Source organism: Trachinotus anak, unplaced genomic scaffold, assembly GCF_046630095.1.
Source record: "Trachinotus anak isolate AG129_WGS33_773 ecotype Australia unplaced genomic scaffold, CSIRO_AGI_Tana_v1 ptg000005l, whole genome shotgun sequence".
NCBI classification, from domain to species: Eukaryota; Metazoa; Chordata; class Actinopteri; order Carangiformes; family Carangidae; genus Trachinotus; species Trachinotus anak.
Genome location: NW_027273856.1, coordinates 21,060,083 through 21,074,771, shown reverse-complemented (window position 1 = coordinate 21,074,771; position 14,689 = coordinate 21,060,083). Strand labels below are relative to the sequence as shown.

The 14,689-nt window shown below is 40.6% G+C and overlaps 1 protein-coding gene across 1 annotated transcript; it reads right to left on the bottom strand.

The window, feature by feature from the left end:
• Window positions 1-9,792: 9,792 nt before the first annotated feature.
• Window positions 9,793-14,190, bottom strand: vrtn (vertebrae development associated). Its single transcript, XM_071478878.1, has 3 exons — window positions 14,051-14,190; window positions 12,893-13,224; window positions 9,793-12,770 (listed from the first exon to the last, which is right to left on the bottom strand). Exons 2-3 carry the CDS (start codon window positions 13,202-13,204, stop codon window positions 11,010-11,012), a joined length of 2,073 nt encoding a protein of 690 aa, XP_071334979.1. The 5' UTR covers window positions 13,205-13,224; window positions 14,051-14,190; the 3' UTR covers window positions 9,793-11,009.
• Between the last annotated feature and the right edge of the window lie 499 nt (window positions 14,191-14,689).

Sequence of the window (14,689 nt, the reverse complement as noted above, 5' to 3'; positions counted from 1 at the left end):
AATCAAATAATCTACATTTTTACAGTCTGTTGGCATGGTGACAGTGCATGGAAATAAGCATTGATATGAAGTCAATGTTGAAGACAAACAAAAGCATTGGATTATGTTTTGATAGTTGCTAAGACAAGGTTCAATCTTGAATTAAAAAAACCTGAGATGTGGGTCATCGAGACAGCACAGTAGAGGAGTGCGTGTTTCACTCTTAGCTCCATGTCAACACTTCTACCTTTCTTTGTTGGTCCCATAATATTAAAAGTCTATCTAGTATCTGTGCTGTGGTGCACAAATCCTTCAAATTATTACAGCAAGTTTCTTAATCTCAAAGGTGACTTTTACTTGATTTAGTAGATGCACACATTAATAAATAAAGATTACAGATTAAATGAGAATGCCCTCATTAAAAAAGTCTAAATCACATGGCCGAAAATGAGGCAAAGATTCCCTTTTATGATGGGACCGATGCAATAAATGTATTTTGCAAGTGTTCCTGCATATATCAGTTTATTTTTATTATTAGCAATGCAGAAAAAGACTTGGGCTCAATGTTCATGTTCTTCTAATCTCCTTGGATCATTTAGTTTGTAAAATGGATAAGTTACCAGCTGGTTAAGGATTATGGCGCAAGAATAATAATAATAAAAGGAGGAGGAAGAAGTTACTGTGAGTATAAATAATGCATAACCTTGCATGTGTTCAAAATATTCAAGAAATTCTCCTTGCACACACGCACACACACATGCAGCCTCACACACATCTCACAAGGGCAATTGTGTAGAATGCTTAGCTTGTAGGTGCAATGTATTTCCCCGAGCACACATCTAAGATCGTCTTAGTTCAGTAAATTTCTTTAATTATTACAACCCTGAAGCAGTCTGACTGAAGCTTGAGACGTTGTATGACTAAAATAACTGCAATAATTCAACCTAATATACTCAGCAAAGGATTTAAATCCACACAAGGGACGATATGATTCATCCAACTAAAGTCGGACTTAGAGAGTATTTTATTTAATGAATGTTGCTCCACATACACACAGTACAGTCGATGTTAACACTTTTAATTTTACTGCCTCCTTTTGGAATAGGTTGATCTCAGAGCAGCACACATCGCCCACAAACACCAGGAACTTTATATTATAAAGAGAAAGTGTTCCCACCATGAGCAAGCACTTGGCGCCAGTGGAGAAGAAAAGCTCTTGTTTAACGGGAAGAAACCTTCAACAGAAGCAGATTCAGGGTGGGTGGCCATCTGCCTTGGCTGGTTCTGTTGGGAGGAGAGAATGGGGGAGAGAGGAGAAAGAAGGGAACGAGAAAGAGGAGAGAGGAGAAAGAGACCAGGGACAGCTGTATATACTGTTGTATTGAAGCACTGTCGGACTGGATGTTATAATGATCAAAATAACACTGATATGTATAGGTGTAATAGTGTTATTGATAATAACAGCAGCAATGTTAGCAGCACCAATTAATAATAACAATAATAGAATTAATAATGGTGGTGATGAGTGTTAGTGTTAGTTGGCAGATCTGGATCCTGCAGGTCTGGAGTCACAGATACCTGCAAAATAAGGACAGGCAGACAGAGACAGAGAGGAAAAGCATAAACTATTGGAGAGAGAAGATATAAAATTAATGACATGCATATAGTGTGATATAAATGCATGAGACGGAGAGAGGAGAGAGAAGTGCTCAATGCATCATGGGAGTTTCCCCCAGCAGCCTTGGCCTTTAGCCGCGTAACTAAGAGATGGTTGAGGGCTCACCTGAGCCAGCCCTAACTATAAGTTCTTTCAAGAGGAAATTTTTAAGCCTAATCTTAAATGTAGACAGGATGTCAGTCTTCCAAATCTAAACTGGGAGCTGGTTCCAGAGGAGAGGAGCCAGAGAGCTGAAAACTCTGTCCCCCAATCTCCATCTGCAAACTCTCTTAACCACAAGTTGGCCTGCATTTTGAGAGTGGGGTGTTTTATTAGGATACTAGCGTACCATGAGCTCTTTAAGATATGATGGAGCTTGGTCATTAGGAGCTTTGAACATGAGAAGGATTTTAATTCTATTCTAAAACTGAATGCAAAGAAGCTAAAACGGGAGAAAATCTCTGTTTCTAGCTCTGTCAGTACTGGAAGGTGGTTTCTTTATATTGTGCTTCTTCATAATATTGCCTATATTATAAAGGAAGCATATGTAGGGTGAAAAGTATGGGCCCTAGAACAGAGTCCTGTGGAACTTTAAGACTGTGTCCCAATTCAGGGGCCGCATCCTTTAGAGGACACAGTCTACAGCGGTGTGGCCCTTCTTTGCTGTCATAGACTGCAGAGGCCGCACCGAAACAAGACTATGGAGGATTTCTGCTTTGCATTAACAGCCCTTATCGTAGCCGCGCAAAGCACGGCTCCTGTCGCCTAGCAACCTCGAGAACACATAACTTTTTTTCACAAAGGGTTTCTGAGGTTTTAAGGCCCTGGGTTTTAACAGTTGTACTATTAGCTGTTAAACTGAGCTGAAACCCAATAGTTACATTTGAAAGTGTAATCCTCAGGAGCTCTGTCAGTGTTTTGCTTTCATTACCGGCCCACAATGAATCTAGGGATAGGTAGCGATAGATCCACCTGTTGGATCCTTCGTTGCTCAAAGAAGGCTGCATTTGAAGGAGCCTTTGAAATTGGATAGTCTAGTGGGGCTTCTGTGATGAAATTGGTCCCCAAATGCAGCTTACAAAGGATGTGGCCCCTGAATAGGGACACAGCTCATGATTAATTTTTGTGTATGAGGAAGAGTCATTGTTACCATGAACAACAGGAATTTATTTGAAAAGAATGATTTAAACCAGACTATTGCCGTTCCTTTAATCCCAATGACATGTTCCAGTCTCTGTAATAAAATCTTGTGACCACTGGTGTCAAATGCAGCATTAAGATGTTAGAGACAAGTATAAATGTAAATCAGGCATTACAGTCAATTTCAAGGCAACTTTAAAATCATGATTTTTTTTTTTCTCTAATTGTTACAGTTTTTTTGTAGAGAAGCTCATGAGGTCATTACTACAGAGAGTTAAAGGAACAGACAGCTCAATAAAAACTATGACTGTCAGCCTGGCTACAGGGCTGAAAAGAAACCCGAGGTTACTCTTATTTTCTTCTGGTAATGATGAATAATCGAAGGTTGAGGCATTGTGGAGGGCTTTTTATTCTATTAGAGTGTTTTTCTTTCTGTCCAGGCAAGGCAGAATTCTTCTAGATCAGTAAAGCACCACTTTCATCTAGCTTTCATGATGTCTGCTGCAAAGGATTTGTGAATTGCAACAGATTGATTCAATACCTTCTATTTCAAAGGGGGAAACAGTATCCAGTGCAGTGAGTATGCAGCCATAGCCACAAGATCATCAACTTGTGTGGGAGTAAAGTTGAGATAGCTGTCCTCCACTGACAGTGGCACTTTTGTTCTTAAATTTGGGTACAGCATTATCAGATAGACACAGACTTTAATGGATTTTTTTCCCCCCAAATGCCGTATTGTCAATTATTGTGATCTCAAATGTTACAAAAAAAATAGTCAGACGTAATAGGGTGTGATAAGAAAAAAACTCACTCACTAATCTAATATTTAATATGGTGAAAGTATTCTAATTGTCCTGTTTTTCAGTTTTGTTATAGTTCATCTGATTGTTTATTAGGTTTTATGAATTACTCCTCTTTTAGACTATGGGTTTTGGGACGGTGAAAGAAACTGCAGAGACATGTAGGAGAGCAGCTCTGCCTCCTGGTCTCAACTCTGGGATGTCACGGTTTCGGCCCTCTAAAGTCAGATTTCTAGAGATGAGAGCCCATCTAAAGTGGGATGAATAGTGTCTCTCCTGATCAGACCAGGTCTTCCCAAGTCTTCCCCAGAAGACCAAGTTTTCCTGAAAAGGTCTTCCAGTTGTCTATGTAGCCCACATTGTTTTGCTGGACACCACCTCAACAGCTAGTGGTTACAGCCATATGATGACATGTAGCTATACATGTCATGACTGGTCAGATTTGGAAGGGGTACAGAGACAACAACGTCTATACTGTTTTGGCCAAATTGCTCAGTGCTTTTACAATATCTGGCCTTTTTGTTACAGAACTTGATCTTTGCTCAAAACACTTGATTTTGATTTGATGACATAGCAGTAACCTCCATCGAACTATAGTAATGTATCTGCTTAACCCTTTATCTAGACCACATGTTACTGGCAGCTATGTTGAATGGAAAGTAAAGCAAGGACAGTTCAGGACAATTCGACTCTCAGGTGACATGTCCTCACCTGTCATAAAGAGGAGAAATTTTAATTATTCTGGATTCTCTTCTTTCCAAAAAGAACACAAGGGAGGTTAGTATTAACAAGTAAAAAGTTGTGCAGACAGTGGCAATCAAAATTCTTCTGTCACAAATGCAAAAGCTCCCATTTGAAGTGTTTGCTGGGAGTCAGTTATTATTCGAACTCTATTTCCTGCCCCGACTTTGTCGCCATTCCCCTGTACGTCGCTCGTCTTTTCTTGTACTGAAACAAAATCTACCAATTAGCCCTTATCTTCTCATTCTGCCAACAATAGCTCATGCTGAAATGAGTTCATGGTTTGTGGTTGTGGTGCTTTTAATCACAACCCCGGACATAAGCCATTAGGGGAACCAACAGATGTGCTTACACCCACCCAGCTCACAATAGAGCCTACATGGTCATTATGGGAGATTCATTTGGTGAGGTTGAGGTTACTAATAAGGCTCTGTTAATAAGACAGGGACTCGAAAGAGGGCATTAGCAGGGTATATGTAGGATCGTTTTCCCATCATTTTGACAAGCAGGGTTATCCAGCCTTCAGTCTTCGCTCAGGACGACACAGAAACGCTGTGCCCTTTAGGAAGCTGAAGGCAAGTGCTTGTTATGTTATGGGAAAGTCTGTGTCCTTATTCTGTTTCACAGTATTTAAAAATTAAAACCATCGCATAAGAATGAAGGCCTCATATATATGTAATTCCCTAATTTCCTAATGCAGAAATGAGAATGCTTATTGGGCTGCACTGTATTAAGGACACATCCTGAGAAGTTTTTTTCTCTTTGTTTTAATATGTTTTCAACTTAATTGCATTTATTAATATTCTTGATGATTAACATTCTCACCAGATCATCAGTTACTGTTCAATAAAGTATAAAACAGAGCAAAGGACTCATTAAAAGCTGAAATTCAGTTAAAGATAAAGAAGTTTCTTTGACATTTTAGAAATATTCACTTTCTTGCATAGAGTAGATAGATACCAGTCTCACGTCACCACGGTAAATATAAGTCTACATCTAGGAGATGGTTAGCTTAGCTTAGCTTAGCTAAGCGTAAAGACTGGAAACAAGGGAACACCATCTATATAGAAACCAGAAAATTAGAATCACCATCAGCATCTCTTAATCTCATTAATTAACTAATTGTGTCTTGTTTATTTCAAATTAAATTGATAGATAAGATACAGAAAGACAGGAGGTATCCATCCTCTTATTTAACCCCAAACAAAACTATTTCTGTAAATTTGAGCATACTGCACTGATGTACAGTTGATGTGTAAGCAGGTGATGTTTCAGGGAAAATATATTGTAGAAATGAAACATTAGCAACAAGGTAAATAAAAATGTATTATTGGTATCTCCCCCTTGCGTTTCTTCACTTGAACTGGGTGTTCCCAAGAGCTCCTGAGGTAAGATTTTAGATGGGTGGATGGATGAATGGCCTTCTTATCTTTATTGAACTTTGATGTCTGGCCGTTCTGCTCTCTGGCTTAAAGTTTGAACGTTGCAATGTGGGATCAAGCCTCTGGCTTTCATCAGCTCATGATAAATAAAAATTGAACAGGTGGTAGAACTGTACAAGACCACGAAACAAAGGACAACATAACTGTAAACACGGATTACCCATCACGGCCCCTATTTACATGACCTTTAGCCCTGATTATCATGTCGACATGTGATCTGATGCACTAGCAGCTACTGGGATCAGAGTCACAGTAACTGCTCTTGTTAATACACTGACAATCCCTCACGTCTCTCTCTCACATACACACTCACTTTCTTCTGTTTCTCTCTCCATTCATCAACAAAAAAGAATCACAGAATTATTGATTCAGTGCAAACAAAGAGTGAAACAATTGACGCAGGAAAAACAAGTCAGGGGTTGTCACTCATTGATTTACTTGTCAGTGCAGGACTATGATCAGTAGTTTTACTGTGTGAGTGTGTTTGTTTACTTGCTGAGAGATGAAATGAGAGTTGTTGGACGAAACAACAGCAACAGCAAACCTACAATAAATCACTTTAGAATAAATGTGAGAGGAAATTGATCCATGCAACATAAAGCACCGGCATGTAAATAATACTTTCTTATTGAATTAACTAATGCTTTCCTTCTCTGGTTTGCATTAACCAAAATCCTCCTTGCCATGTCTTCAAGGTCTGAGCTCTCAGGCACAACATTATATAATTAAGCATAGAAATTGCACATTACTCGTAGAAAATTCACAAAAAGCTTCTTGTGTCCTCGACTTCCATGATCAATTCAGAAACCCATTTCACAACCAGTCATACACCTTGACAGAAATGTATTCACATCAGCCTCATTTTGAAGTTATATTGTCCCTCGGTGAGTGCCCTGCTTCAACGCTCGCATTTTTTTGTTTTGTTTTTCAACCATAAAATCTTGAAAAAATATACATCTGCCAAATAATGTGACATGATGCTGAATCACATAAGGTTGCGCCAGCTGGAAATGACAAAAATATGGATCTTATTTGTGATGATTGGAACTTGAGTGTTTCCTTAGAAATTGGGAGTCTAAAAGTGCAACAGCAAACATTATGTTTCCTGTCTACATAGATTTATGTGGCTATGAATCAATTCACTTTTTTTGTCATTTGCCCTTGAAACAACACTGTGTTTAGGCCTAGCTGCTGCATTAGCAAAAGGAATATTAATATATAGGATGGCATAGAAATTAATATTGTCCTAACACCAAGCAATAGTCGTCCTGGTGACTTGATCGGCTTCTGCTCATCATGGGCACAAAGGTCTCAGGAGTTTGTATGTAATGACTGTAAAAATAAAATTTAGCCAAGTCATTAATAGCCCCTGACTGGGGTTCAGAGATGCTCTCATCTCTCTTCTTTTCCTTCTTTCTTTCTGTGCTGTTTATTCTGTCATTAAACATTTTGTGTCCCAGACGTTATCTGGTTCATGCATTACTGGAAGCAGCGTTGGATTATGTTTATTAATGAAGTTATCACAAGAGGAATCTGCACTACACACCCTGAGTCATGCAAGAACACAATAAATTTGTGTCCAAACTAAAGTGTGTGTGCCTGCAGTGAGGCTTTTCATGAAAGCTACCAAAACCATGGAAACTCTTCTTGTGAAGCAAACCACTGCCACCTAGTGGACATACTTTCTACATTTTGGCACATGTGTACAGGTTTCAGGACCTGCATGAGTGCATGTGTCGCTTTGAAAATGTCACCTCATTTCAAACTTTTCCATCTGAAATAGTTTGGCTTTTTCAGTTGTCTTCTTTGTCACTTTACCCACACTACGGTCAAATTTCAGAGTTCATCTGATTTCATATCACTGCTGCTATCAGAGGGTAATTGGCAGCAGACGGCAGGCCTAGAGTCCCACTGGCCTGTTTTGTTTACTGAGAAAATTTGGCATCCTTGAAATGCCTCTCCGCTTTATCGCTCTGTCTTTCTGAACCAACTGCAGTATGCTAATCCTTGAAGACTCCAGCTCCCACCTGCCAGCCCTCATTATTTTCATGCTATTTTTGAGATAAACAATGTAGAGTAGCTCGGTGCCAGTGAGATTTCCTCCCATCATACAGTAATGAAGATGGAAACAGACCCACAGGCAAAGGAAGACATTAAGACTTCAAATTAAATATTTGCTTATGGCAAGGTCAGCTGCCTTAGAGATTCTTAAGATTCTGTTCACATTACTCTTTAAAATTAAAACTTTTTAAAGTTTAAAATGTTGTTAATTACCTGTCAAATGTTCATGTTCATTTGAGTGGAACAACAGACATGTTACCTTCAGCAAACATATGGCTATTACTGGAATGTGTCCTTCATCAAATATTACTCCATATGTTAGATTCAAACTTAAGCAGAGTATTTACATAAATAAACCTGTGATAAAACATCAATATTAGTCTGTGTAAAATAATGAGCTTCAAGCTTCTTCTGCTGAAGGAAGGAGAGTATGTGAAATGGTCAAAAGCTCCATGACAAGTGAGAAAGCAGCCATTGACTCAACTGCCAAACTCAACTAAAATTTAATTCTAATAAAAAGTAAGAAAATAATGTGCATCTGATTGGACTGAGTACACATAGGACATCACTATCTATCCACTCTATTTTTTCCAGTTATGTTTTTTCATTTCATGCCTTTACTACAGACGCTGGAGGATGTCAGGAAATGAGGGAGAGATACAACAAATGTTCCAGACTGGACTCAAACAGAGGACACTGTTGTTCATACTAAGTCTCAGAGATGTGCCTCATCTACATGTTTCAATCACACTAATTCCTTTTATATAATTTACGTCATTGTAATTATCAAATTCACCTAAAATAGTTAAAACTCAAGACATGAAATGCGACAGGACCTGGAGCTGACATTTGCTTATGTGTAGGTGGATAGAGGACTGATGCTGTAACTCACTGTGCTTACTTCAGTTCACTTTCCATGCAGGCTATTTTAACTGTATGATTCAAAACAAAAAGCACTCAAAGTTTAACAATTGTTTTTTAAAAATTCAATAGGAGTCTTGTAGGGCTATCTGGGATGTAAAAAAAACTTACAAAAAAGTAACATCAAAACTCATATTTCTACTGGAGACATGCATAGAAATATTAATAAAATATCACAGATATATTAGTCAAAATTCTGTAGGAGCATTTAAAGATTACACACAAAGGTAAAATACCAAGAGAGTACCTAAGCTCACTGTTTAACAACGTAAACATGTACAGAAATTGGGTAAAATTGTATGGGAGTCTGGTTTCAGTAGTATAAAATGTAATGGTTTTCAAAAGAAGGAGAAAAAAAACAGTATTGCTGTGTTACAGATTTAATTTGAGAGAATGGCTAATCAATGGTTGGTGATTTGGGAGAGTCACAACAACTTTGCAACTTTGTCAGACATCACTGTGGTCATGTGATCTGAATGATGGCTTCAATACTGATTTTTACAGTCTAAATCACAGGTTCCCCCCTTCCCCTCTCTCTGCACCACCAGCCCTCCCCCAAACTCTTGGATGTTCTTGGCCTTATCTCGAACACCTCTATCCCCCTGCATACAATTAACCCCTTCCCCCTCTCTCTGCACTACATCCCTCCCACTCTTGCCCATTGCCTTCATTAGCATACGCACAATAGCTAAACAGCAAAGACAGTGAGCAAAAACCACAAAACTAATCCCAAGGCTCATTGCTGTTCTTTAGCCATTAGCTTGGTTTGACCTGTTTGACTGTGGTTACACATTTATCTGTGATGTTGCCCCCTTAAAAGTGCTAAGAAGGGGGTTATTGGTATCCTTTAGCCAGAACAAAAGCTCACTGACATGGAAGAGACGACTGTTGATTGAAGAAATTACAGACATTTTAAAAGGTAGGTGGGTATTGTGGAGCATAAAACAAGGCATGGTTGTATTAATGCATCAATGAGCTGACATTAACCGTCTGAGGATAGATAGATAGATAGATAATCTATGATTGGTCGAGCAAAAAACGAAGCGAAGGATTTTTGCTTATCTAATGATTTATTGATATACAGCCAGTACTGACTGCCTCACCTACTGACTGAATAATATTGCAGGCTGCCGATATAGACAGTACCAATTACAGACATGATGAATAAGAAAAATAAATACATAAAGTAAATGTAAACTGAAAGCTATTATTCAGGAGTATTACAGCAGCAGTTTTGCAGAACATGTCTGTCTATGTGGAGACAAATGGAATGGAACATCATATAAACAAAATAGTAGACAAAAGAAGCTTATAAATGAAAATTTCCCCCTGTATTTCAGGGAAATAGGTAGTTTTGAAATGAAGGAGTGTACAAAAAATAAAATATCTTCATTTATATTCAATTTTCAAGTTATTTCTTAAAAATAGAGTTGCAGGAACTTAACCAGAGTGTGCACAATAGTTAAGAAAATACATTCAACAGGGTAATGGGAACCATTTTAGTGCAAATATAGTGTGACAAAACTCACAGTTTATAGTGATGATTACCAGAAAAGGGAGGCATCTTCAAATGCCAAAACCTTGATACAGCCACCGAAACCTTCAGTGCAAACCTTGAGAAACCCTGAGCTGTACATTCAATAATGAATAGGAAAAAGATGAATAAGGACAGGAACCCTGTTTACAGAGGATGTCTGAACAAAAATTCATCTCTGAAAACCAATACTGGCAGCTCTTTACATGCAAAGGATCAAAAAACATTAAACCGCCAAGTATCCAGATCAATGTTACATGCATCAACAAAAAAGCACACATTCAATCATTAACAATCATATTACAATGAGAATTGAAAAAATAAAGGCACCCGAGTACAAAGCTAAGCAGGGATTAAAAGACACTGGAGAAACACTGCCTCAAACAAAATGCCACTAAACAACAGCTTTGAACTGCTTTTTGCCTGGAGGGCAACATGGAGGGTTTAAATGGACCCACAACTCAGTTTCTTTTCAAACACGTGCAAATGTCCATGAGGAAGGAATGAGCTGCGGTGGTGGGGCAGAGGAAGGACACAATGCATTTAGATGCTAAGCCTGAACTCAACAGTTCTGTAAAAAATGAAAACATAAAGAGAACGGTGTGTAGGTAGTGTGTTTACAACAAAATGCAAATAGGTGGATATGAAGGATTTTGAAGGCCAAGAAGTTGCTCAACAGGACTAATGTTTTGCTTTCACAAGCCCATTTATAAAGGGATAAAAGCTGTGGGCATTTATCCATGAACCAGTGACACCCCATGATGCAAAGCTCGCTTCCACATGTAGTAGGTCGAGCGTGGAGTGAAGGGGAAGTAAGACCTGAATTCTTTGAATGTAGGAAAGGATTTTTCCTCAAAGCGTTGCTGCAGGAAAAGCTTGGCCTTGGCCTTGAAGTTGGCAAGAGCCACAACATCCATTGCAAACATCTGCTCATCTATTGGTGTCTTGCTGAGTAGGGTGTGCTTTGAATGTGGTGCATCAAAAGAGGGCATGGTGGAGCTTTCTAGATATCTAGGGCTGTCGACAAATGGGAGCATAGAATGACTCTCCACTCTGCTCTCCATAATCTTGTTTTCTGTTGCGGTGCTCCGCAGACTCTCAGGGAGGACATCAGCACTCTGGTTGACTATTTTCTTCTTGCGGTTCTGCCTGCTGCGCCACAGCCAGTAGAAACAAGGGGACATGGATGGGAACTTGAGCTTGAACTTTGTCAGGGACCATTTAGATTTCTGGACATGCAGCTTGGCAGCATCTCTGAGCTGTTTTTTGCTTATGTATGCCAGCCTGAAACTTCTGTGTTTTCGTCTGCAGATCCTCATTCTGGGCATGGCAGGCTGGTTGGTGTTTGGGAGGACTGGTGACAGACTTTTAGGACTTTGGCTCTTGTCAGCATCTGAGCTGTCCTCACTGCTGCCAACACTGCCTTTGTAACCTCTGTTGAACAGCATTGCTTCTCTCCTCCAGTTGTAGTAGGTTGATCTGGAGATCCCTGGGAAATTTCTTTTGAAGACCCTGAAGGGGAGGGAGGCATTCATGGCAATGCAATTCTGCAGACAGCGTTTAGCTTCCTGCATATGTGTTACATTCTGGGCCCGCTCTAGATCCAACTTGCCGAGGGTGAGGCCAAACATACTGGCCACGCTGTCATGGTGGTCCGGGTCTTCCTGCTTTGGTTCAGGTGAAGACCAGGCCTCTTGCTCTGTACTCTCTCCAGGACTAATCTCTCCGGTGGAAGATGAGGTGGAGAAGTTTCCTCCAGACTTCAGAAGCTCATGCTTCCAGTTGTAGTAAGATGACCTTGAGATCTCCGGGAAAAACTCCTTAAACTGGTGCAGAGGGATGAGCTTTCCCTCCAAGTAACAAGCCTGCAGGAAATACTTCGCCTCATATCTTGCAGCAGACTTTTTGCAGTGCTCCTGTGTCTGCCTCTTCCAGCGATAGAAGGTCCTCTTGGTGATGTTGTACTTGTCCTTCAGACTAGGGTAAGAAAGCTGCGAGTCTTGGTTCAGCAGCTCCTCGCTTTTGATGGGCGATGCCCTCTGCTCACTGTCGGGACTTCCAAACGTGAGGTCTGTGGTCTGGGCTAGTGCAACAAAATTATTCGGCCTGAACAGGGCCTCAGACTGCAGCTCACCGGACCACATAATGTGGAGGGTTAGTGGCTCTGAGTCTTTGGGCCAGGTCCTTGGACGTATGACTCGGTTGAAATAGGGTCGGATCTTGAGGTTGAACATGGGGTAGATGGAGTAGATGTTAAACTGAAGGACTGATGATAGGGCATAAACATGCCACATGTTGGCGTAGGAGCCAGGGAAGCAGGAAGCTTTGACATCTGCATCAAAGATGGCCTCCAAGACTGTGACAGGCAAGTTGAGCATGTCCTCAGACTCTTCAGCACAGAGACTGAAACGAACAGCTTGGAGCATCATTTTAGAATCAATCATCCCAGACAGGTAGTATCGCTTCCACAGCACCATTTCCACTACAGTCCGCACCTGTGGGGGACAATATCAACTGAATTAATATTACAACCATTAGGTGCACATATCACCAGCTAGAATAAGTGCACAGTGTACATTTAGACGAGAGACAAAGATTACGAGCCATCACTACTCACCTGTAGCTCCAAGCTAAGTCCTGTGTTCCCCACTAACAGCATGCTGACTGCATCAAACAGTAAGTTGCCTTCTCCCTTGCAGTTTAGAGGCAGGAGGCCTCTGGGTGCATCAGCTGGGTACAGGCCATGAGCTGTGTCGTCCACGCCTGCCCACTCAGGGAACTCCTGACAGGGGCTCCTGGGAAGCTGGAAGGGAGCAAGGACCTGGTCCACTTCAAGGGCCACCCTGGTCAGAGCATCCAGGCCAGAGCTCTCCGTTGCCTCCTGGAGCTCTCCCAAAACAGACAGCACAACCTCGTTCCTCGGAATCATACCTGGAGATCTAATGAGAGCTGCGGGGACGAAGTGGAGGAGGAGGAAAAGTTAGAGAGAGTGGAGGAGGAGAGCAAAGTTCCAGATGTCTACATTCAGTGAAAACTGATGATTCTGGGAAGTTTAATGATATCGAACTCTCAAAACAGCAGAGGATAAGCTTAGAAAATTTCCGTCTGCCTTTGTTACCAGTAGACCAGATAATATAGATTAGTGTGGTCAGTGCATACACAAACAACAGCTGCAGCTTACTCTAAATTCTGCAGGTCCAGTTTTGACTCAGAAAAACGCATTTCACACGTTCCTAGTTTGTGCTAGTGGCAGAGGATTCATTCCTGTATAATTAAGAATTAAACTGATTCATAAGGTATTTAAAAGCATTTACTCAGCAGTTACTCACCTTGTTGACCCAAGTCTTACCTTTTGGGTTTTTTTTTTCATAATGTAAAAACATGGCGGGGTTTATACCTCGTACAAATAACACAAAAGTCTGTAAAATTCAGTGATTTTATAGGCCAGTGTTTTTCTATTGATTTTTCTATGTGCAAAGCAGCCGCAAAACTTAACTCAAACTCAATACAGTTCAAATTCAAAGTCATTACCTACAATAAGCGAGGCCTACTTTGTGCGGCTTTTTATGTTTTGCGTCGTTTTTAGGCTCTCACTCACTCACTCAGTGCATTTGCCCTTTTCCGTGATTTCAAACACTGAACAGGGTTCGGTCCCTTCACTTAAACAGAACACCAAACGCGTATCTTCATAAGATATTTAAAAAATATATATATATATATATATATTTCAACTCATCGCAACGCAAAACAATATTGGAAACGATGATTCTCTTACCTGAGCGTCCGGAGACTAAAATGTGTCTCAAAGGAAGTCACTAACTCGTAATGCGGGCTTTCACAGCTGATGGTATTGATCTGTCTCCGGGAGTTTTAGTCCATTGTGTGCGTGCAGCTCCGGAGCGTCCTGTCCTCTGAGCTCAGGAGATTTTGGGAGTGATAAGCAGCACCTCCCATCAGGAAATTGTCAGTCGTCGATTCGCTTTTTTGTTTCAGCGGCGAGACCCCCCCCCCCTCCCCACCACCTCCTTCTCCTCCTCCTCCTCCCCCCTACTCACCTACCTCCCTCCTCCTCAAGTAGACTACAGCCAGGGTCAATTTCAATGTGAAGTGTTAACAAAAGCCAATGTGTGAGGGGCCACAGGAACACAGAGGCAGCCCCGTAGGTTAACAGGTATCGGTGCCTTTAGGTTTTATCAACACGTTTTTGTTTTTTTTTTTCGCTTTTCTTTGTCAAAGCCAACTCCACACGTCAACAGTTCACTTTCAAGGTTATTTGCCAAGTGCTCTTGGCGTTAAAAGGAAATTTGTGGTTATTTTTGCCCCATGAATAAATTCTTATGTGGTTGCACACATGCACTTTGCGGGAAGTTTACGTGTATTACTTGCTGAACTTAATGTTAAAGTCTCTCTGAAT

What these genes read in the sequence shown, in the direction of transcription:
- vrtn (XM_071478878.1), bottom strand. Translation starts at nt 13,204, where the DNA reads ATGATTCCGAGGAACGAGGTTGTGCTGTCTGTTTTGGGAGAGCTCCAG. An exon ending in GACTTAGCTTGGAGCTACAG is followed by an intron (nt 12,771 to 12,892) that starts GTGAGTAGTGAT and finishes TGTCCCCCACAG; the next exon opens with GTGCGGACTGTAGTGGAAAT.